Source organism: Ptiloglossa arizonensis, chromosome 2 (assembly GCF_051014685.1).
Source record: "Ptiloglossa arizonensis isolate GNS036 chromosome 2, iyPtiAriz1_principal, whole genome shotgun sequence".
Classification (NCBI taxonomy): Eukaryota; Metazoa; Arthropoda; class Insecta; order Hymenoptera; family Colletidae; genus Ptiloglossa; species Ptiloglossa arizonensis.
In genome coordinates this window covers 24,634,651-24,656,584 of record NC_135049.1, presented here as the reverse complement: position 1 = coordinate 24,656,584, position 21,934 = coordinate 24,634,651, and the positions used below count along the sequence as shown (strand labels likewise).

At 43.0% G+C, this 21,934-nt stretch overlaps 1 protein-coding gene across 6 annotated transcripts in view; it reads left to right on the top strand.

Moving 5' to 3' along the window:
* Positions 1-21,934, top strand: part of L (zinc finger protein Lobe) — a 157,773-nt gene that overhangs the window by 126,119 nt on the left and 9,720 nt on the right. For 5 of the 6 annotated variants that reach the window (XM_076327365.1, XM_076327364.1, XM_076327363.1 and 2 more), the window contains exons 5-7: positions 8,171-8,409; positions 12,397-12,539; positions 19,441-21,181. In XM_076327365.1, coding sequence (XP_076183480.1) covers positions 8,171-8,409; positions 12,397-12,539; positions 19,441-21,181 — 2,123 coding nt within the window. The remainder of the gene's footprint in view (positions 1-8,170; positions 8,410-12,396; positions 12,540-19,440; positions 21,182-21,934) is intronic. The other variant, XM_076327366.1, reaches the window with a different exon arrangement.

Genomic DNA, 21,934 nt, shown 5'->3' with positions numbered 1-21,934 from the left:
CCTTGCGAACAATCCGTTATCGACACTTAGTAACCGTTTCTCATCGGTTTTCTAAAGCTTCGATCGTAAAAATCGACGAACCCACACGAAGTATCGTCTCTGTTCGAGCCAGGATTGAAAAAGGAGGTCCAATAAGATTCTCCACCGTGCTAACGATCCACGATCGATCAGAAATTGTAAAAAAATCTCGTTTCTCGTTAAACAAACCTCAGACTACGAACGTTTCGTAGATCTCGTCCTCGATCGAAATTTTCGGATCGTTCGAAGATCTTGTCTCTCGTTCACCCTCGGATGACGTATACCGGGTCATTCTGGACCCGAGACCTGAATACCTCGGTAGCGATCCGAAACATATCGTTCGAAATTCGAGACTCGTGGGTAGACGCGAGTCGTCGGGGGTTGGTCCGCGGGAGAAAAAAAAGAAAAAAAATTTTCGACGTCCAAGACCGCGCATGCGCCAGTGTCGGTTTGGAAATCCGCGCAAACCACCAGCGAGTGTCGAAGTTCGCGTCCGAACATAAGTCACAATTAACGAAGGCGTTAAGTCGGCCCCCTATTAATAAGCGACGTCGAAGCATCCTATAAATAGCCACGGGCACGAGGTGACAACATTACGCAGCTACAGGCGAGAAGGGAGCCTGTATGGGCGAACGCACACGTCCAAAAGATAAAAACACAATGCAATACGGCTGGCATCGGCAGGTCGCAGAAAAGAGCTGCCAGTGTTAAGTGCGACTATTTTCGCGTCGATGACACATCGCCGCTGATTGGACGGAATCGAGACTCTAAATAAAACCCCTTCGAATCCACCAACAGACCTTTACGTCCTTGTCTATCGTTCCTACACAATCTTGCCCCCCTTTTCGACACCAAGGATCGAGAATCGTACGTCCCGCGCGTACCCGTTACGCGATTTTCGAATCCTTTCGGTTCGTTAACGGTCACGCTCATTGCGAACGATACTCGAGAGCACGGGTTCCCTTCGAGGGAGGGACGATTTCGTCACCTCGTCGCGGAAAATTGGAAAGTCCGTGTGTCTCTCGCGCGTAGGATCGGGAACGGTCGAGTCTCGTAACGAGTTCCATCCACTGGTATCGCGGACCTCGATCAAACATTTTCGAGCGCGCTACGCCATTGCGCACGCGCGCGCGCGCCCGTACACTCGACTCGTTCTCGAAATATGTAAACGGGTTTAAAGGTAATCGTCGTCTTTCCGTTACTCCGTCCGCGAAATGTCCACCGGTTCGTGGAAACGCGTTGTCGTTGCATTTTCCACGAACGGGACGTCCGTTTCCCTCCGACCTGTTGGCAATCGCCGACGAATTCCCGATCACGGGGGAGGGGCCCGGCTGGGTGCTTTTCGGTAGCTCGGTTTATATTTATTGCATGCTCACCCGATCCGCCGTGTCTCTCTTCTCTGCAAGAAGAGGCGCGCGTGAGTCATGCAAGATGCCAATTGGGCGAGTGCCCCGATACGTGCACGATGCGAATTGCACAATTGGAGGAACACCTGATCGACCGAGGCATCTTAGGGTTGCCGCCAATGAAACGCCTCGAGGAAGCTACAATGTTTCGTCGAGTTCGATTTACTTCACTTGTTATTCCATTCAGTACGTATCGATCGCGGAACATTGCTCTAGCGATTCGTTTCGATGCTTTCAAATATTTACGGTTGTCTTTAGGGCTTGGGGGAGGTATTGTGAGAGGGAAGGAGGAAGTGTTTTTTCTAAGAAAATAGTAAACGAGACTCGTTGGAAATTTTTACGTAAAATTGCAAACGGTATATTTATTCGAACGTAACATTCTTCTATCAATTCGTTTCAATATTTTAAAATACTTATAATTATCTTTGGAAGAGGAGGGAGGTCTTATAAGAGGGAAAGAGGAAGTGTTTTTTCTAAGAAAATTCTAAACGCGACTGGTTTGAAATTTTAAGGTAAAATTGCAAACGTAATATTTATTCAAACGTAACATTCTTCTATCAATTCGTTTCAATATTTTAAAATACTTATAATTATCTTTGGAAGAGGAGGGAGGTCTTATAAGAGGGAAAGAGGAAGTGTTTTTTCTAAGAAAATTCTAAACGCGACTGGTTTGAAATTTTAAGGTAAAATTGCAAACGTAATATTTATTCAAACGTAACATTCTTCTATCAATTCGTTTCAATATTTATAAAATACTTATAATTATCTTTGGAAGAGGAGGGAGGTTTTATAAGAGGGAAAGAGGAAGTGTTTTTTCTAAGAAAATTATAAACGAGACTGATTGGAAATTTTTACGTAAAATTGCAAACGGTATATTTATTCAAACGTAACATTCTTCTATCAATGTGCTTCAATATTTTTAAATACTTATAATTATCTTTGGAGGAGGAGGGAGGTTTTATAAGAGGAAAAGAGGAAGTGTTTTTTCTAAGAAAATTATAAACGCAACTGGTTTGAAATTTTACGGTAAAATTGCAAACGTAATATTTATTCAAACACAACATTCTTCTATCAATTCGTTTCAATGTTTTAAAACACCTACAATTACCTTTAAGGGAGGGGGTATGGTGAGAGGGAAGGAGGAAGTATTTTTTCTAAGAAAATTATAAACGCGACTGGTTTGAAATTTTAACATGATTGTTCTATTCGTTCGTTTCAACGTTTTAAAATACCAACCGTTACTTTTGAAAGGATATCGCGAGCGGAAAAGCTTTTCCAGCCGAACGATGGTAGTGAACGTGTTAAAATAATCTGTGCATCGCACGCGCGACAAGCTCGAAGAACAAATATTTTGACATTTGTCCATCAGACGTAAACATTCGCGGTTACTCGACCAGGGTTGAGTCTACTCGGATATTTAATAGGTGTTTAAATACCACGAATTACGAGTATCTTCGAATCACATTGTTCGAATACTCGAGCACTCGATATTTGAATATCAAAATATTTAAATACCTAGATAAATGACCGAATGAGAATAAAGATTACCAAATTAACGATGAAATTAAGATCTTTCGCTTTACAAGTTTGGAAAAATCGATTTTCGTATATTACAGAAAATACAATTCACCGAAACTACAATTTTGATACTTTACATTTCCGAAATATTCCACTGTGAAACATTTTTAAAAAACATAGGTTTTTATACATTACCGAAAATACAATCCACCTAAACTACAATTTTGATACTTTACATTTCCGTGATATTCCACTGTGAAACATTTTTAAAAACATAAGTTTTTATACATTACAGAAAAGAGAATTCACCAAACGAAACTACAATTTTGATATTTTAAATTTCCGAAATATTCCACTACGAAACATTTTTAGAAACATAGGTTTTCATACATTACAGAAAAGAGAATTCACCAAACGAAACTACAATTTTGATACTTTAAATTTCCGAAATATTCCACTACGAAACATTTTTAGAAACATAGGTTTTCATACATTACAGAAAAGAGAATTCACCAAACGAAACTACAATTTTGATACTTTAAATTTCCGAAGTATTCCACGACGAAACATTTTTAAATACACGCTCCCACATCCTTTCCGAAATGACCGTAAAGAGAGCGAGAATCGTTCGCCGTACGAATCCCAACCGGTGTCTGGAAATTCCACGCAAAATTCGTACGTGGTCGCGCGTGCACGCGGAAAGCTAGAAAAGGAAAAACCGTACGCGGGCACGTGGGTGGAGGATGCGAGCCATTTAAGCGACTTCGCGTCGAGACCGTGATCCGATCTCGTTGGGTGTCTCTCCTCTCCGTTCCAAGCCGCGCGGATTCCGTAAAATCTCTTAAATCCAGTGGTGGGTGTCGGATCCAGAGCGTGGACCGGGCAAATGAGGAAACGGCCAACTAGCCGAGTCATTTCCACCGTTTACCAGGGCCACTTTGCTCTATCCAAGCCGGTGGGAGTCTTCATTCCTGGCAATTATTAATTATTCGACTCGCCTCGTCCGGATGTCTCCTTCGTCACCGGTTTCTTCTATCGCGCGTTCTTTCAGCTGCGTTGTTCTATATCTCGAGGCACGAAAGCGTCTCTTTCAACCCCTAAGTCGGGAACACAGTGCCGGATCACCACCTCGGGGAAACCTTGAACCGAGGAGTCCCTTTAACGCATTATGCACCGTCGAAACGCGACTCTTGCTCACGTACGATAAACTATACCTATGCGTTGATATTTTTTATAGATTGGTACGATGGTGTTTTTTATAGATTTAACTCGCCCGTTTCGGTGTCGTGTACGAATAAAAGAAATGATCTACCGTTTAAAAGAACCGAGGTGATCTGGATTCTTTTTATCCGGGAAAGAAATGTTTCGTTTATCTTTGACATTGGATTTTATTGCCGATCGAGTGTCTGAAAAAGTGAAAGTGTTACTCGCGTAATATCTCGTTTGAAAAATATCGATTCTGAAAAGTTTCTTTTGAAATTTTATATTTAAGTCGCATTCTTCTACAGATCGGAACATAGAACGGAGTATTATTTATAATTACGCGTCGCGTGAACTTAAATTCTGTGTTAAATATACAAAATTAATGACGAGACACTGTTCTGAAATTTCCCTGGAAATTCGAACATGAGTACACATTCACAGAGAACGATATTTATCGCTTCGTGGAATGTCACTTGTAACGAAAACAAAATTTACATTGAATATATGACAAAATACATAGAAACATAACAGAATATATAGAAAATGAAAACTTCGTTAAAGTATTCCAAAAATATATAGAAAATGAAAACTTCGTTAAAGTATTCAAAAAATATATAGAAAATGAAAACTTCGTTAAAGTGTTCAAAAAATATATAGAAAATGAAAACTTCGTTAAAGTGTTCAAAAAATATATAGAAAATGAAAACTTCGTTAAAGTATTCAAAAAATATATAGAAAATGAAAACTTCGTTAAAGTATTCAAAAAATATATCCAAAATGAAAACTCCCATCGAAGTTCTACATTAGAAAAAAAAATTGCAAAAAATCACTATTACTTCACCCAAACCTCCCCCATTTACAGAATTAAAGTAATCCCCTATTTTTCGACCATTTCCCAAAAATGCTCTCCGACCGAAGCAAACGTACTCGAACGAATCACCGATGTAACTCTCCACCGTGTAACTCTGCGCGACAATCGCTGTATCGTCCGATTGGCCAAGGGTAGAAGAGCCAAAAGAATCGGGTGAACGTGTCGCGATATCGTCTAGGCTAGAGACACCACCGTTCCGCGTTACCGTGCAAAAATTACAACGCACGTTAACACGATGCGAGCCGGATAGCAGGGTCGGGGTCGGATCCGCGGATAAAGGGGTAGCAAAACTCGATCCAACAATTCCTCGGTACGGAATGTCTCCTTTTCTCTAGCCGCGGCGAGAGACCAGTCCTCGAGGATCTCGGACCGCGAGGCTTCTCGACGAGCCACGGTTAATGGTACCAGTTTCACCGCATACGCACTCGTTACGAAAACAATATAAAGGGACATATAACGGGCAAGGTGAGGTCACCGGGCCTCGTAATGTTCCTACATGTACGCATCGAGTTCGTAAGGTCGCTTATGGAACTGGTCTCCTCTTACGACATTTATAAACCTGTTCCGAAAAAGATCGCCGGCCGGACTGGATCCCTCGGCATCGACCCCGCATCTACGTCGATAGTTACCCATTCCTGCGAAAAATAGAACCATCCCCCCTCCTCGGTTTTAATACCAACTTCGGATTTAATTCAACTCGGACTATTCCGAGATCTACCCGAGAGTTTGTCATAGGAACTCGAAGTGAGCGTCGAGTCGCGACGTTTCTAATAACAATCGCGATAATGCGAGGTTGGTGGAGGCTGTTGTTGTTTGTTTGACGGATGCTTTGCAGAAATTGAATGGGAATAGATGTGTTCGGAGAGTCGCGTTCGATTGAACGAACGGGTAGCTTTCTTCTGAGGCGAATACGATTTTAAATTCATGAGGAGTGTGGAAAAGTAATCGTCGAAGGATTTATTGTTTAGAATTGTGTAAGTCTCGTCTGTCGAGGGTGTAGAGTATGGAGATGAAACTTTGAGATTTTTCTACGTTATTTTAGGAATCTTTTTTCGGAACGTTGCTTTCGGTACATCTTGGATAATCTTTCTAAATATGGGTATAAATGTTTGGAAGGAAATCGTTGGAGCCATTTTCGATATTTTACGTTCATCGTGACTGGAAACGGAATTCTGAGAAAACGAGCACTTGGGTTTTGGGTTAGATATTTTTTTCGTGCAGATACTTCGATCGAGGTTTAATTTTAACAATTTAAATGAAGGAAGTCGCGAATCGGTCACGAAATGTCCGTTAAAAGGATCTCTGAGGGAGTACTACTATATGGATAAAAAAATAACCGTGTGTGTGTAGACGCACGTCAAGATTTTCGAAATGTTTTAATAAATCAGAGTTTAAAATGCGCAAACCGGTTAAAAATCTCGAAACCGGTTTTTACGAAAATTTTTAAACTCGACTACCCTCTCGAGTGCACAAGCATTAACGAAAGATGAATTTCATCTTGTGTTCTGCACACACAACGATGTATCACCGAAACGAGCTGCTGTATTTGTATTATATACATACAGATTATTGGTCATCTAAGAATCATCGATTTCGCTCACCGTCGTTCGTGTACACGATCCAATAATAATCGACCGATTACAAGATACTATATTTAAATACATCACCTGAATCGTTATATTTGTGGCGGCACTACCCACGCTTGCCACCAGAGGGAAACTCACCATCAACCGTTTCCCGCAAGTTCCCGTACCTGCTCCGATCACTATATATACGACCTCTTACCGATCTTCCAATGTCCCGGCGTATAAGGCAGGGCCTGCTAGGATGCCTTACTGACGAGTCCACTAGCAGGCCCGGGATGAAACGCTTATCCCCACTTCCTTATATTTCCGTTTTCCCTTCCTCTCATACTTTAAAATAGCGCCGCCAAAGTGGTGACCCCGTCTAGCAACACGCAACCTTCTGGACAACAGCACAGCAGCAGTAGAGGTGCAGCACAAGACGATGGATGGAACGCAACGTGTAAAGGCCGATTTTTCGTAAATCCCCCTCTCCGAGGGTTGACTCCTTTACCTGCCAGCGACGATATGACGCTATACTTCCGGCTAACCATCAGGATCAACCCCAGGAGGACAGCAGGCAGCTTTAGTCGACATTATTCACCGACCACACGGATGCGTTTCATAAGTACCGGTACGCTCACGCATCAACGTCGGACAACAAGCAAAAATCGCGGCTTGAGCATACAAGGCTCGCCATGCGTAGTTCGTAATCGACAGCAGCTGGGCCTTACTACGAAAAGGAACCATTCCTCTCGTCCACTACTCTAGACAACCTCCTCCTGTGCCTTGTTGTGCCACCGAACAACGGAACAAATACCTACGCCACTGGGACATCAGGACGGAACTTCAAAGTATCGTTTACCACTGGCAAGGGGGTTATGTGGCGGCACTACCCACGCTTGCCACCAGAGGGAAACTCACCATCAACCGTTTCCCGCAAGTTCCCGTACCTGCTCCGATCACTATATATACGACCTCTTACCGATCTTCCAATGTCCCGGCGTATAAGGCAGGGCCTGCTAGGATGCCTTACTGACGAGTCCACTAGCAGGCCCGGGATGAAACGCTTATCCCCACTTCCTTATATTTCCGTTTTCCCTTCCTCTCATACTTTAAAATAGCGCCGCCAAATATTCAAACAGTGCAAATGTATACCTTCCCTCTTGCTAGAACGACAATATTCGAATGATTAAATATTCCAAGCAGATTCTTGATTTTCGAATATCTACAAAATATTCGACAATTATCCGAACGATCGTATTTCTATCGTGTACCGTTCGAAGATGCAAAATATTCCAAATAAATTTTACCTAAAAATTTCCATGCAAATTTCCACATCGTCCGCGATTATTATTCGTAAGATTTCTCCACCGATTCGTTTCCATTTCCATTATTTATACAAACAATACGATTTCGTTCGTTCACCGGAAAGAGAAGAAACATTTGTTTCCGTTCACGCTTTTCTTTTCTTAGAAAAGAAGTACAGGAAGACGCTTGGAAAAAAAAAGAGAAAAAAAAATAATAATTTCCTGTCGATAGCATCGTTCGATCGAAAAGAAATTTAGGATATTTTTGTCGATCGATTGCAGAAGCCTTGGGTACCGGAAGTTCGTCCTGGCACAGCGAGGATGGCGGGCCGAACTCGAGACGCGGAGGAGAGACGCCATCGTCGTGCGCGACGCCGACGTCGGCCAGCTTTCCATCGGAACCCGAGGTCGACGCCGACGTCGGCGTCAACGTCGATGGAAACAACGCCACTGCGCCTTATCCTTGCCAATTCTGCGATCGAACCTTTCCACGATTGAGTTACCTGAAAAAACACGAACAGGTAAGCTGATCACAATTATCAATTGGCGATTACATCAACCGTTTCTATTTCAGTGATTACTATTTGACAATAGACACTTACATTGTCTCTATTTCAATAATTATTGTTTATCGAGAGACATTTACATCGTCCATTTCTATTTCAGTAATCACTATTTACCAATAGACGATTACACCGTCCCTATTTCAGTAATTACTATATATCAATAGACATTTACAACGTCCATTTCTATCTTAATAATTATTATTTGTCAATAGACACTTACATTGTCTCTATTTCAATAGTTATTGTTTATCGAGAGACATTTACATCGTCCATTTCTATTTCAATAATTACTGTTTATCAAGAGACATTTACATTGTCCATTTCTATTTCAATAATTACTATTTATCAATAAACGATTACACCATCCCTATTTCAATAATTACTATATATCAATAGACATTTACATCGTCCATTTCTATTTCAGTAATCACTATTTACCAATAGACGATTACACCGTCCCTATTTCAATAATTATTATTTATCAATAGACATTTACATCGTCCATTTCTATCTTAATAATTATTATTTGTCAATAGACACTTACATCGCCCCTATTTCAATAATTACTGTTTATCAAGAGACATTTACATCGTCTATTTCTATTTCAATAATTACTATTTATCAATAAACGATTACACCATCCCTATTTCAATAATTACTATATATCAATAGACATTTACATCGTCCATCTCTATTTCAATAATTACTATTTACCAATAGACACATCGTCCACTTCTATTTCAATAATCATTATTTACCAATAGACAATTGTAGCATTACTATTGGTAAATAGTAATTACTCGTCCTTGCTATTATCATCGAAATAAAATATTACAAAATTTGTAAAATATTCCCGATGAAACACTACCGCAGAAACTCACCTAGACGAAACTTCCAAATTACAAGAATCGAAGCTCTCGTCTAAATTATCGTCACTCTTGGATTAAACGTGGTAATTGTATCTCTCGTGCGTGAAATTTACCGACTTCGATCGCAAATGTTCCGTATTCTCGCTCGGTCGCGATCTCTGTGACATTTTGCCCTTCGATGCATTTCAATTCTCTCCAAGTGCGAATTACTCGTGTCACGAGCAAGTGCCCACCGTATCGTTGCCCATCGCTACGGTGGTCGCTCGAAACATCGAAATGTCGACGATGGTGCACGTTCCAGGCGTGGAGGACGCGTGGCCGATTCGAATTTTTCTGTTTTGCATGGCGGTGGTATTAGAGGCTTGGCTCTTCCGCGTCCGAGCCGACGTCGGCGGGTCATCTTCGGGTCAAAATCTGTACCGTGGCCCATAACAGGTTGTACCGGTCAGGTTGTTCGTCCAGGTGGTTCTCCTCCTTCCATCGGGTTCCTCTCGACTTTTCAGCCTCGATAAAAGCCGCTTCCACATACGCGAGCTGAATCGCCAGTGCAGATAACGTCTTCGATAAACGTTTCGTTTCGAGGCTAACAGATCCTTCCTCCTTCGCCGAGCACTGCACTCTCTTCTCTATCCAATTGGAAACAGAAACGATCGAACCTTGCAAAACAACAAAATGGACACCACGATCCACCCACTGAAGTCGATCTTCAATCCTCTTATCTACGACTGATCGAAAGATACGAACAAAGAATACAATCATGGCTAACGACCTGGGAATAGTTAATAAATTGCTCGGTAAGTTTCATCGTTCGATAAGAGATGAAGCTATTAGATTCGTCGTTTCTATATTTACAGTTGTTCAAAGTTCAAATGTCATAGTATTTTTCTAAGATGGAAAAATTCTGAAGTACTGATCTCAAAACTTACCGAAAAACCGCTAGATCGTTAGGGACATTTTCGATCGAATCCATCCACAGGTATCTGTACCACAAAGCTCCAGTACGAATCGTGAACCGTTCGAACGATTCGAGAATAATCCTTTCGGTGTCAAGATTCGATGACTCCTCGATGCGTGGAAGTTCTGTGTATTCGTCGAACGTTAATCGCAAAGGGTTAGTCGACTGTTGCAGCGTCTGAAAGTTTTTCAATTCGAACCATCTGGTGGCTCTCCGATAGTCGATACACCTAACGGATGTTCCATTGGTTCGTATCTCCCATCGTCACGGTGTTCGCGCCTCGATAATCGTCGAGTATTCGAAGATGCGAAAAAATCTCGCTTTCTCCGGTCCTGCCATAGCTTCGCGTAACTTTTCACCGACATCGACGAGCCTTCCGGCTCTCGGCTAGGGTCTTCGTCTCGAGTCTTCAGCTCGGTTCTTCAGCGGTGGACGACGAGGCGATCGCTTCGCCCTTCCGTCCGGATTGTCTCTTCAAAGGAGCCGACGAAACCGCTCGAAACTCGTACGTGCCGAGCTTATGTACTTTGCTGGACGAACACCGACTCGAAAAGAGAGCATCGCGTCCCGGTTTTTAAAAAAAGGAACTGGACAAAGAGAATGACCCGGCCCGTTCGCGATCATATCGGTCACAGTGATCTACCTGGGTGACAACCACCGTCAGATGGGGGGTGGGGAGGGACTTCTTCCAACGACGAAGTTTCTTGCCCGTCGATCTTTTTTTCCTCCGCGAGCCACCGACGCGCGGAATCTATTCGACCGTACGATCATTGTTCGGCCACATTGTCGGATCGAGCGTTCTAATTGTCGAGTCATTGTTCACCATTGATGTCTTCGCTAACGACGATGGTGACTGACGCGGGGGACCGGTCTCTCGCTGGTTGCTATCGTCTACCGTGTCTAATTACCTGCGATCGCTATCGTCGCGTTACTAGAGCTACCGATACTAGCTCTAGAGATAGTATTCGAATATCTCTAGTATCTTTTCGAGGTTAGAAAGAAGAGCTACCGATGGTGGAGATGATATTCGAATATCAACATTTTCAAGAATCTTTTCGAGGTTAGAAAGCAGAGCTATCGATGGTGGAGATAGTATTCGAATATCAAAATTTTCAAGAATCTTTTCGAGGTTAGAAAGAAGAGTTATCGATGGTGGAGATAGTATTCGAATATCAAAATTTTCAAGTATCTTTTCGAGGTTAGAAAGAAGAGCTACCGATACTGGTACCAATGGTGGAGATGGTATTCGAATATCAAAATTTTCAAGTATCTTTTCGAGGTTAGAAAGAAGAGCTACCGATACTGATACCAATGGTAGAGATAGTATTCGAATATAAAAATTTTCAAATATCTTTTCGAGGTTAGAAAGAAGAGCTACCGATGGTAGAGATAGTATTCGAATATCAAAATTTTCAAGTATCTTTTTGAGGTTAGAAAGAAGAGCTACCGATGGTAGAGATGGTATTCGAATATCAAAATTTTCAAGTATCTTTTCGAGGTTAGAAAGAGGAGCTACCGATGGTGAAGATAGTATTCGAATATCAAAATTTTCAAGTATCTTTCCGAGGTTAGAAAACACTAGCTATCGTAATCGTAGTAGCAGTATCTAGACTACAGCAGTTACTATAGATATCGATACTACTATCGAGAGGTCGGTGTTTCTTAGATTCTCGTGGTTTGTTCTCATAGTTCGTACGTGAGAAGATTGTGAACACTGTAAGAAGATTTCTCTCGTAAAAATCGACTTTTCGTGTTTCCAAGTTTCCATAGAATTTTTATCGAGAGAAGATCCATGGTATTTAATTCTTTCTCGTTTAATCTCGTACTTCAAAACGGTTAAGGAATGGTCTTTCAAGTTTTCATCACTCGAAAACGAAAGATTCGACCCAAGTTCGTTAGAATTTTCTTCGTAAGTTTTGAGTCGGGTACAAGTGTACCGTTAGAGTTAACGTTAACGCTGGTACTGCAAGACGAACCAAAAAACAGTAAAATGTTATTAAGGTTCGACCATTATCCGAGAGATTCGTTTCTGACTACCGAGATTCGCAGCACGAACCACTGGTGCAACGAGCATTGTTAACACACGTTAAAAGTTACCTATTCGTTTCGATGTTACAGAGTCACGGCGATCAAATGCCGTATCGATGCAGCTGGTGTGCCAGATTGTTCAAGCACAAACGCAGCAGAGATCGACACGTGAAACTCCACACGGGAGATCGAAGATACCGATGCACGCACTGCGAAGCTGCTTTCTCCAGGAGGTGAGTCCAAACCCTCCGAACGTTCATACCTAACGATACTAAATTGTCAGTTTCGATAGAGGCAATCCGTTGGAACGTTAACTCTTGTTTTTCTCGAGCACTGGCCGGTGATTCGGTGTCGCGTAGCTATCGGTTGTCAGACGTCACTGTTTGAAATAGGCAAATGCACGGGAAGATAGCAAACGACCGGACGTCGTATTGCTCGAAGAATAGGGACTTTGTTCCTGAAGAATCTAACCACCGAGTGGAGAAGATAAGGGTGCCTTCTGATAAGAAGACTGTGAGCACTTTAAGAAGATTTCTCTGGTAAAGATCAACTTTTCCAGCGTACAGAGTGAATCTAGGAACGCTTCCGGTTGATTTCCGCTTCTATCGTCGACATTGTCCAACTGTGCCCGAAATATCCGCAGAGTTCGCATCGAGAGGTCTGTGTTTCCCATTTTCTCGTCGTTGATCCCCGTACTTCAAAATCGTCGTTACGAATTGTCACTTCGGAATCGTTGAGCAACAATCTCTCGACGAAAGATCGAATTCGTGTTCGTCAGGACTTTCTTCGTCACTTCTGAAACACCTAACACACGTGGTAAATTCTTCGACAATCCTTCGAGGGTTAACCCTCACCTAAGTGTCAACGTGGTCGTTCTAGAAGCAAAAACTACCATCGAAGACTTCTCGTCGTTCACTCGCGTACTTCAAAATCATTTCTTCAAATTGTAACTTAAAAATCGTCGAACAACAATCTCTCGACGAAACATTGAACAGTCAAGACTTCCTTCGTCGCTTCCCAAACGCCCAACGCACTTACCAAATTCTCCAAACAACCCTTCGGATAGTCGACCCTCGCCCAAGCCTCAATACGATCCTACCATGAGCAAAAAAATACCATCGAAGAGTTCTCGTCGTTCACTCGCGTACTTCAAAATCATTTCTTCAAATTGTAACTTAAAAATCGTCGAACAACAATCTCTCGACGAAACATTGAACAGTCAAGACTTCCTTCGTCGCTTCCCAAACGCCCAACGCACTTACCAAATTCTCCAAACAACCCTTCGGATAGTCGACCCTCGCCCAAGCCTCAATACGATCCTACCATGAGCAAAAAAATACCATCGAAGAGTTCTCGTCGTTCACTCGCGTACTTCAAAATCATTTCTTCAAATTGTAACTTAAAAATCGTCGAACAACAATCTCTCGACGAAACATTGAACAGTCAAGACTTCCTTCGTCGCTTCCCAAACGCCCAACGCACTTACCAAATTCTCCAAACAACCCTTCGGATAATCGACCCTCGCCCAAGCCTCAATACGATCCTACCATGAGCAAAAAAATACCATCGAAGAGTTCTCGTCGTTCACTCGCGTACTTCAAAATCATTTCTTCAAATTGTAACTTAAAAATCGTCGAACAACAATCTCTCGACGAAACATTGAACAGTCAAGACTTCCTTCGTCGCTTCCCAAACGCCCAACGCACTTACCAAATTCTCCAAACAACCCTTCGGATAGTCGACCCTCGCCCAAGCCTCGATACGATCCTACCGTGAGCAAAAAAATACCATCGAAGAGTTCCTCGGCTCGTGAAAGTTCATCCAAGTTTGAAAACCGCTACCCCCCACGATAGCCCACGTCCACAAAAATCAATCATCCCGGCAGAGATCCCACGGCGAGCAACAGCACGTGAAAGAGTCCTCGGGTGAACAGAAGACAGCCCGGAAAGTGGAAATGAAACAGAGGGCCCCGATTCCGGGGGACCGATCCAACGGGTGACAAATGAATAATGATCACACGGCGACCGCGACCGCGGCCCCGGCTGGCATTAGTCAAGCTTACTCTCTTACGTGACTCTTTCTTCCGCACCCTCCCCGCGTAACCGACGACCTCTTTTCCTATCTTTATTCCTCCCTTTCTCGCGTCTCCGCGCATTGACTCGTCCCGTATTGAAATGCTAAGCTGCTGCGGGGCCCGCGAGGGTGGCGCGCAGCTTTTTCGTGTTTAAGTGTCCGCGCATGCTCCGTAGCTGCGCACAGGCTAGCGTGAATACGTGCACGAGAAGGGGCCTGGGCTCTGCGTCCAGGTGAGCGGACAGGTAGGCGCATAGGTGTTACGGGACAACAGGTAGAACATTAGTCAAGTGCCTCGTTGCTGCTCCTCCGCCGAGACTTGGACGATTACGTCGCGCTTACGACTTCTACTCGAACGCGACAATTGACAGCAAATTGGGAATTTCGTTCAAGAGGGATCGAGTGTTTCTCATCGGGGCTCTGAAGAATGTAGGTGCTGGACGATGGTATTCGCATTCGGTGGTTAGAATTTTTTTTAAACGGCTAGTTCGTTATTGGTCAGGATTTCGTAGGATATAAGGATTTGTAACGTTGCTATGGTGGACGCGCAACTTATGGGCGAAAAGACGGAACATCGTTTAGGGACGTTCTTGATAACTTGCAGGATCTAGTCTCGCGATAAGGTTTTTTACGTCTATGAGCTGTAAATGATAATCGTTTCGAATAATTACATTATTTTTGATCTTTTGTGAACCGGTTAAGTAATTTCTGATGGCTTGAAAAAATAGTGTTTCTCCGTTTCTTTTTTTACAATATTCTAATATATGTGTGCTTGCCATAGAATCGAACTTGCAGGATCTAGTTTTACGATAAGGTTTGTTACGTCTGTGAGCTGTAAAAGATAATCGTTTCAAATAATTACATTATTTTTGATCTTTTGTGAACCGGTTAAGTAATTTCTGATGGCTTGAAAAAATAGTGTTTCTCCGTTTCTTTTTTTACAATATTCTAATATATATATGCTTACCATAGAATCGATTACAGGACCAAGTAGATCACACTATAGCGTTTCGTTACGTTTTCTTTCGTGGAATCGATCGATTTGACTTCCAAGAAGCTCAATTGTTATTTGTTTCTACACTCTTCAGTTCCCTTTTCGTAGAAACAATTTTCCTGCAAACTTTCACGTAAATATTTCTGTTATTTTCTATTTCGTGCTACGAGCTTTTACGAAAGTGACAACAATCAACAATCTGTTGATTAAACATTCGTGGAATATGTTGAGTTAATCTTTTCCAGCCAAGTTGTATAAATTTCCACAAAATTGTTTCGGTGGAAGAAAATTCGACTAGTTAGTTTTCCAGTGATCTTTGGATTTCTTCTTCGGTTTCCTTTCCGATTTCTTCTCGGTCGTATTCTTTTCAGTAGATCGAAATCAATCGGAATAGTTTTCGTAATTTTCATTGGTTAAACGGTACTTTCTCAACACGGTAAGAACGTGGCACTTCAGAGTCCTAACAAAGACCTTCGCCTGTCAGCCGTTATTACAATCGCATTGCTGGATCTTTACGCCACATCTCTATTTGTTCTCCCACCTTGACAGTCGGCTTGGGTGACCCAACAAAAGGGTGAAAACCCCCGTGGTTCTCACATAGATCCCGCAGCCACGGGGGATCCTGATGCACGATCGAGATCGTCGACGATCGATCGAGTACACTCGGCCAATTGCTATTCCACCGCGAGAATGGAAAGTAAAGTTCTAATTCCAAAATCGGTGAGAATTATTCCCGATCGAGTAACGAATTTTCGAAGAATTCTATCATTTCGACTGCCATGGATTTCTCTTACAGAATTATCAACGATCGATCGTTGATTCTACAGTAGAATCTGATCGAAATGTTTTCCATGTTAACAGTAATTATTTTCTGAACCGACGATACGTCCAAATGCGTTCAATGTCTCGCAAATGCTTGAATAGTGTAAATAATATATAAAAAATATTATAATAAATAATACTAATCTACTTTTCATACTAATGACATTTGCATAGTAAATTAATTGACAAGTCGAAGAAGTAATCGCATTAAACACTACACTTTTATTAACACTAGAACTACCGACAGATTCCAGTGTATTATGGTGTTCTTCGTATATCTTCCAGGAAAATTGATGATCGAGGAGAAGGAGAAACTTGTGAAATTGATTATATGTGTAGGATAGAAAAAATCATAACGTCTTTCGAAAATGAGCTATGGAATTTAAAGTAAATTTCATTGTAAAAGCAGTTGCAACCAGGCATTTTGACTGGTTGGTAAATCTAGTGTTAATTAGAGACCAATGCTTCTCGATTGGGGTCTGTGTCTACACTAGACTATTCTAGAATTAGTAAAGAGCTGTATCGAGGTTGTCAAGGGTTAAGGTGGTTAAAAACAAGGACGAGATTCAGCGAATAAAAGTTGCACAAAAACCGCTCGTACGATCGAGAAAGTCGAAAGCTACGAAACCTCGAGAATTCGCTAGAGATCTAGGAAAGCTTCGTTGGGTAGAGCTTTTCTGCTCCATTTATTTCTATTTCCTCTTTTCCTGACCCCACGCAACGCTATCCTCCCCTGCGGATAATGACGGGTCATTTTTTTCATTTACAATACTCTCCGGCTTGATTACAGTAACCAGAGTGTAGTTGATGGATTCCCCACGAGATCGTTGGCGAGGTCACCTATTACGATCGCGATAACGAAAAATTGTTTAGAATTGAAATCAATCTCTGGAATGCGAACAACCAAAGGACAAAAATGTTCACCGATGGGTCGATCGTTTAAAAATCCGTAGTCGATAACGCGAGTTAGATAAACGAACATCGAGATCGCTGTAATAAATATTACAAGTTGTAGAAAGACAAACTACATCTGCAAAGACCATCAAACTTAATTATCTGGATGAGAATTATTCTTTGAAAGAATTTCACCAAACAGAATATTACATCGACCAATTCCATGTATGCAAATGTAAATAAGTATAGAAATTTTGCAGGCAAATGTAAATAAGTATAAGAATGAAATAACAATCGACGTAAAAAGCAACTCGCGACATTATCCTTAGCAATCTTACCGGTAAAACCTAAAATAAGATCTCTCGTGCAACCCTATGCAACGATTTAATCGCTAGAATTCTTAACAACGTCAAAGTTTAATTCTCGATGTTCATCCGCCATTGTCAAAGGGCTAAAGATTCCTAAGTAGAAACGAGGCTTGCCAAAGTTCAAAGATACATAGTCTCGAGACAAGAAGAGATCCGAGTCGGTGAGAAAATATTCAGTTCGAGGTGTGTCGCAGTACGAAAAAAAGCTCATCGAAGGAAACGTCAAACGTATCTCTCGGTACTCGAAAACGATGAGATAAAAAACCGAATAAAATCGGAAATGACACCGGGTTCTCGATATTGCTCGTCTTTTCTCTCCTGGAACCGCCTGCCGCCACCTCCCGTCACCGTTCTCGTTCTTCCTGTCCCCCTTCACAGGACAGACAACACGCGGGAAACGATACACGCGATAATAGGACGTGGCCAGACCTGACCGGCCGATAATCCTGACTTATGAATTATTCAAGCATAAAGTGCAAGAGCAAATTTGCCGTCTGTCTTCGTTTCTGGAAACCGAGACTCTGACCTGTCGGACCAACGTGTGTGACCTCGCCTTATAACGGATTTAGTTTTCCACCAGCCGGATGAATTATTCATCCGTCCGGTGATACAGGCATGTGAGAATGGTTGATCTATCGTGTCCGTATCGCCAGCGCCCTTTATTTTTGGCAACAGACTCTCGACGCTTCGTTTCCCCACCTATCTGCCGCGCGAGATCTCTGACAGCTTTCTGAAATTTCTGTCGCTGGCTCCGTTGCTACGTCCGTTACTCGCGATAACGATTCAGCCAGCCCAGCTATTGCGAGCTAATGGCGGACGATGGTGTCCGAGGCACGTCATTGATTTCGGATCGCGTTCGAATTAGGCTCGAGACTCGACCAATTTTACGAATATTCGAGTATTCCAATATTCGAGTGTTCGAATATTCGAGTATTCCAATATTTGAGTATTCCAATACTCGAGTATTCGAATATTCGAGTATTCCAATATTCGAGTATTCCAATATTCGAGTATTCCAATATTCGAGTATTCCAGTACTCGAGTATTCGAATATTTGAGTATTCCAGTACTCTAGTATTCAAATATTTGAGTATTCCAATATTCGAGTATTCGAATATTCGAGTATTCCAATATTCGAGTATTCGAATATTCAAGTATTCCAATATTCGAGAATTCGAATATTCGAGTATTCCAATATTCGAGAATTCGAATATTCGAGTATTCCAATATTCGAGAATTCGAATATTCGAGTATTCCAATATTCGAGTATTCGAATATTCGAGTATTCGAATATTCGAGTATTCGAATATTTGAGTATTCCAATACTCGAGTATTCGAATATTCGAGTATTCCAATATTCGAGTATTCGAATATTTGAGTACTCCAATACTCGAATATTCGAATATTTGAATATTCGAATATTTGAGTATTCCAATATTCGAGTATTCGAATATTCGAATTCTACGGAATACGATCGGGTATCTACAACGTTGATTTTAATTCGTTTTTAAATTGTCAATTTTAGAGGGTAACGTTTGAACCCATTTGGTAAAAATGGCGGACTACGTTTCCAGTACTGCGAAAGGAAGCTTGCTTTGGACCGAAATAATTTTCGATTGTCATTACGAATTCAACGAGTGTAATGTATTGAAAATCGATAGTGTGTTCCTCTTAATTAATTTTCCAAATTTCGAAGAATCTTCAATTCGTTTTCAAGTTGTCAATTTTAGAGTACGCGCGAACAACGCGTAATCGAATTCACTCTACAATTATATTCTAACTTGGTGTATTTTACAAAGGAAGATTTCAAAGTTTCGAGAAAGTACAAAAGTGAAATTAGTAAAAGAATCCTAAGAAAATGTCTAAATATTGCGTAAAATAGAGCGTAACGATTTAGGTACAGAGACGATCGTGGTACCGCGAACCTGATCTACGATCAACAATAGAGTGATTATCGCTGGTTGACGTCTCTTGTGCTTTCAGCGACCACCTGAAGATCCACATGAAGACACACGACACTCAGAAGCCGTACCAGTGCACAGCTTGCTCGCGTGGGTACAACACGGCAGCTGCGTTAACGTCGCACATGCAATCGCACAAAAAGCACCATCAGTCCCAGGGAACGGCTAAGCTGCAGGACGTGGATTACGGCAGACGAAGCGTCTCCTCGCACAGCACATCGTCGCCACCGGTACCGAGTTCCCCGTCGCCATCGTTGAATCTGACCCTGAATCCAAAAACGGGCCTGAAAAGCTCCCACGGTAGCACGTCCACCACCCCGATTCTGAGCTCGCCACTGAAACTCGCGTGCATGTACTGCACCAGAGACTCGTTCAGTTGTATGCAACAGCTACAAATGCACGTGCACACGATGCACCAAGCGATCCTTAGCGGTGAGAACGTGACGGTGCCACCGTCGCCAAGCAGAAGCAACGAGCAACTCGGCTACCAACGCGAGAAAACGTTGAATCATCGGGCCGAGGCTTCGTCCAAGGATCACGAGAGGAAGTACCAAGAGGAGACGACCAGATCTATGGAGAAGGACCTCTACGAGAACGGTTTCACCTGCAACCAATGCACCATGAAGTTCTCCACGTTGGGCTCGCTCAGGGATCACCTGGTCTCGATCCACAGAACCGACGGTTTCGGTTCCGCGTTGATGATGTGCCCACTCTGCGGAATACCGTGTGCCTCCGCGGCATCCTACGCGGAACATTACGTCCTCCAGCACTGCGAGAATCGACGCATGGGCCCACTGGACAGTCGAGAGTTCGTGGACAAGATCAACGGTAGCTACGGGGACTCGAAGAGCTCCAGAAGCCAGAAGAGCTCGAGAAGAGATCAATCCACCACGGAGCCGACCGATCTCACGAGCAAACATTCCAGACCTACCGAGAGCAGTTACACCGCGGGTACTCTGCTCTGCGGTCAGTGCGGAGCCGCGTTGAAGGACTTCGAATCGTTCAGGGAACACCTGGCCAGACATCTCCAAGCGGACCACAGAAACGACGCGTTGAGACATCCCTGTCCGAAGTGCGAGGCCACTTTTCAAGACAGGGAGGACATGCTGGTACATCTGACGAAACACTATCTCAGTCAGATCAGCAAAGAGTACGCCTGCGGTGCCTGCAAGAAGCTCTACCCTCATCCGGATCTACTCCAGAGGCATCTCCTCGACAGCCACGCTCATCATCTCTACAGATGCGCTCTGTGCAGGGACACTTTCGACTCCAGGGTAGCGATACAGGTCCATTTCGCGGTGAAACACAGCCAAGAGTGCAGAATCTATCGATGCAACGCTTGCACCGTTCCCAATAACGAGAACTCGCCCGGTAACGCGCCCGGGGAGGGAAGGAGCTTCTTCAGAAGCGAATCCGAAATGGCCAGCCACGTCAGAAACGTTCACGCACCGCCCACGGTGTCGAACAACAGCCCTGTAGCGAGGAGTCCCGCCTCCACACCCGGTGTTACGGGTACCACCTCCGGGCCTAGGTGCGTTTTCTGCGGGATCTGTTGCAATTCCGAACTGGAGCTGCAACTTCACCTGGCCAGCCACTCGACCAGCTTGTACAGATGCCCGATTTGCAGAGAGGGATTCGCCGTCGAGTTTCTTCTCGACAGACACATCGCTCAAGCTCATCACACCGGTGACCATCAAACGACCGCGAGGAGCAGCTCCAGAGAAAACGGACGAATAGGTAGACTCCCCAGGTCTCAAGAGGAGGTGCGTATTCGAATAATATCGGGTCGCTCGGAAAGTCGTTTCGTTTTCCAAAATGGAGGATATACAATTTAAGAAAATGTTTGTACGCTCTAAAGAAATCGTGTTTTGTTTTCACCAAGAAAAAAAAAAGCGCTTGGACCGCGATCTTTTTCACCCGTTGTTCTCGTATGTCGTCCATTTTTCATCCCCAGTCACTATCTACTTCAAAAATGGATCGATTTCGTTACGCTTCGGCGAAGAATTGCAGGCATCGATTCGACTCCAACAGGTTCTTTTACGTCAATTCGTGTGGCACCCATACATCGAGCTTCTTCGTGAGACTAGCCTTATGCAAACGGTTCCAAACGGTTCCAAACGGTTTTCTGGCTAATCTTCGGTTCCTGTACAATGGGATAAGTGCTTTTACGTCGGTCCGACTCGACCATTTTCATGATTTTATCAACATCTTGATAAACTCAGTGTCTGATCGTCGACGTTCGTATCACCGGAACGGAAACGTTGGAACCACCGCTTTGTTGTTGCATTCGATACTGTATTGCGTTCACAAACAGCACACATTTTTTTTGACCGCCTACTCTTGCTCTTGTTCCCCTTGGTCGTAGCGGTACTGAACAATGTATCGAATTTTCTCTTTTCTTTACCTCCATTTTGGAACGCTCCAACACACAACTGGATTCACTGAACGCAAAACTGTCGGGGAACTTTTTTTTAAAGCGTTACGTCGCCTTTAAGTCGCAGTACAGAATTACAAGA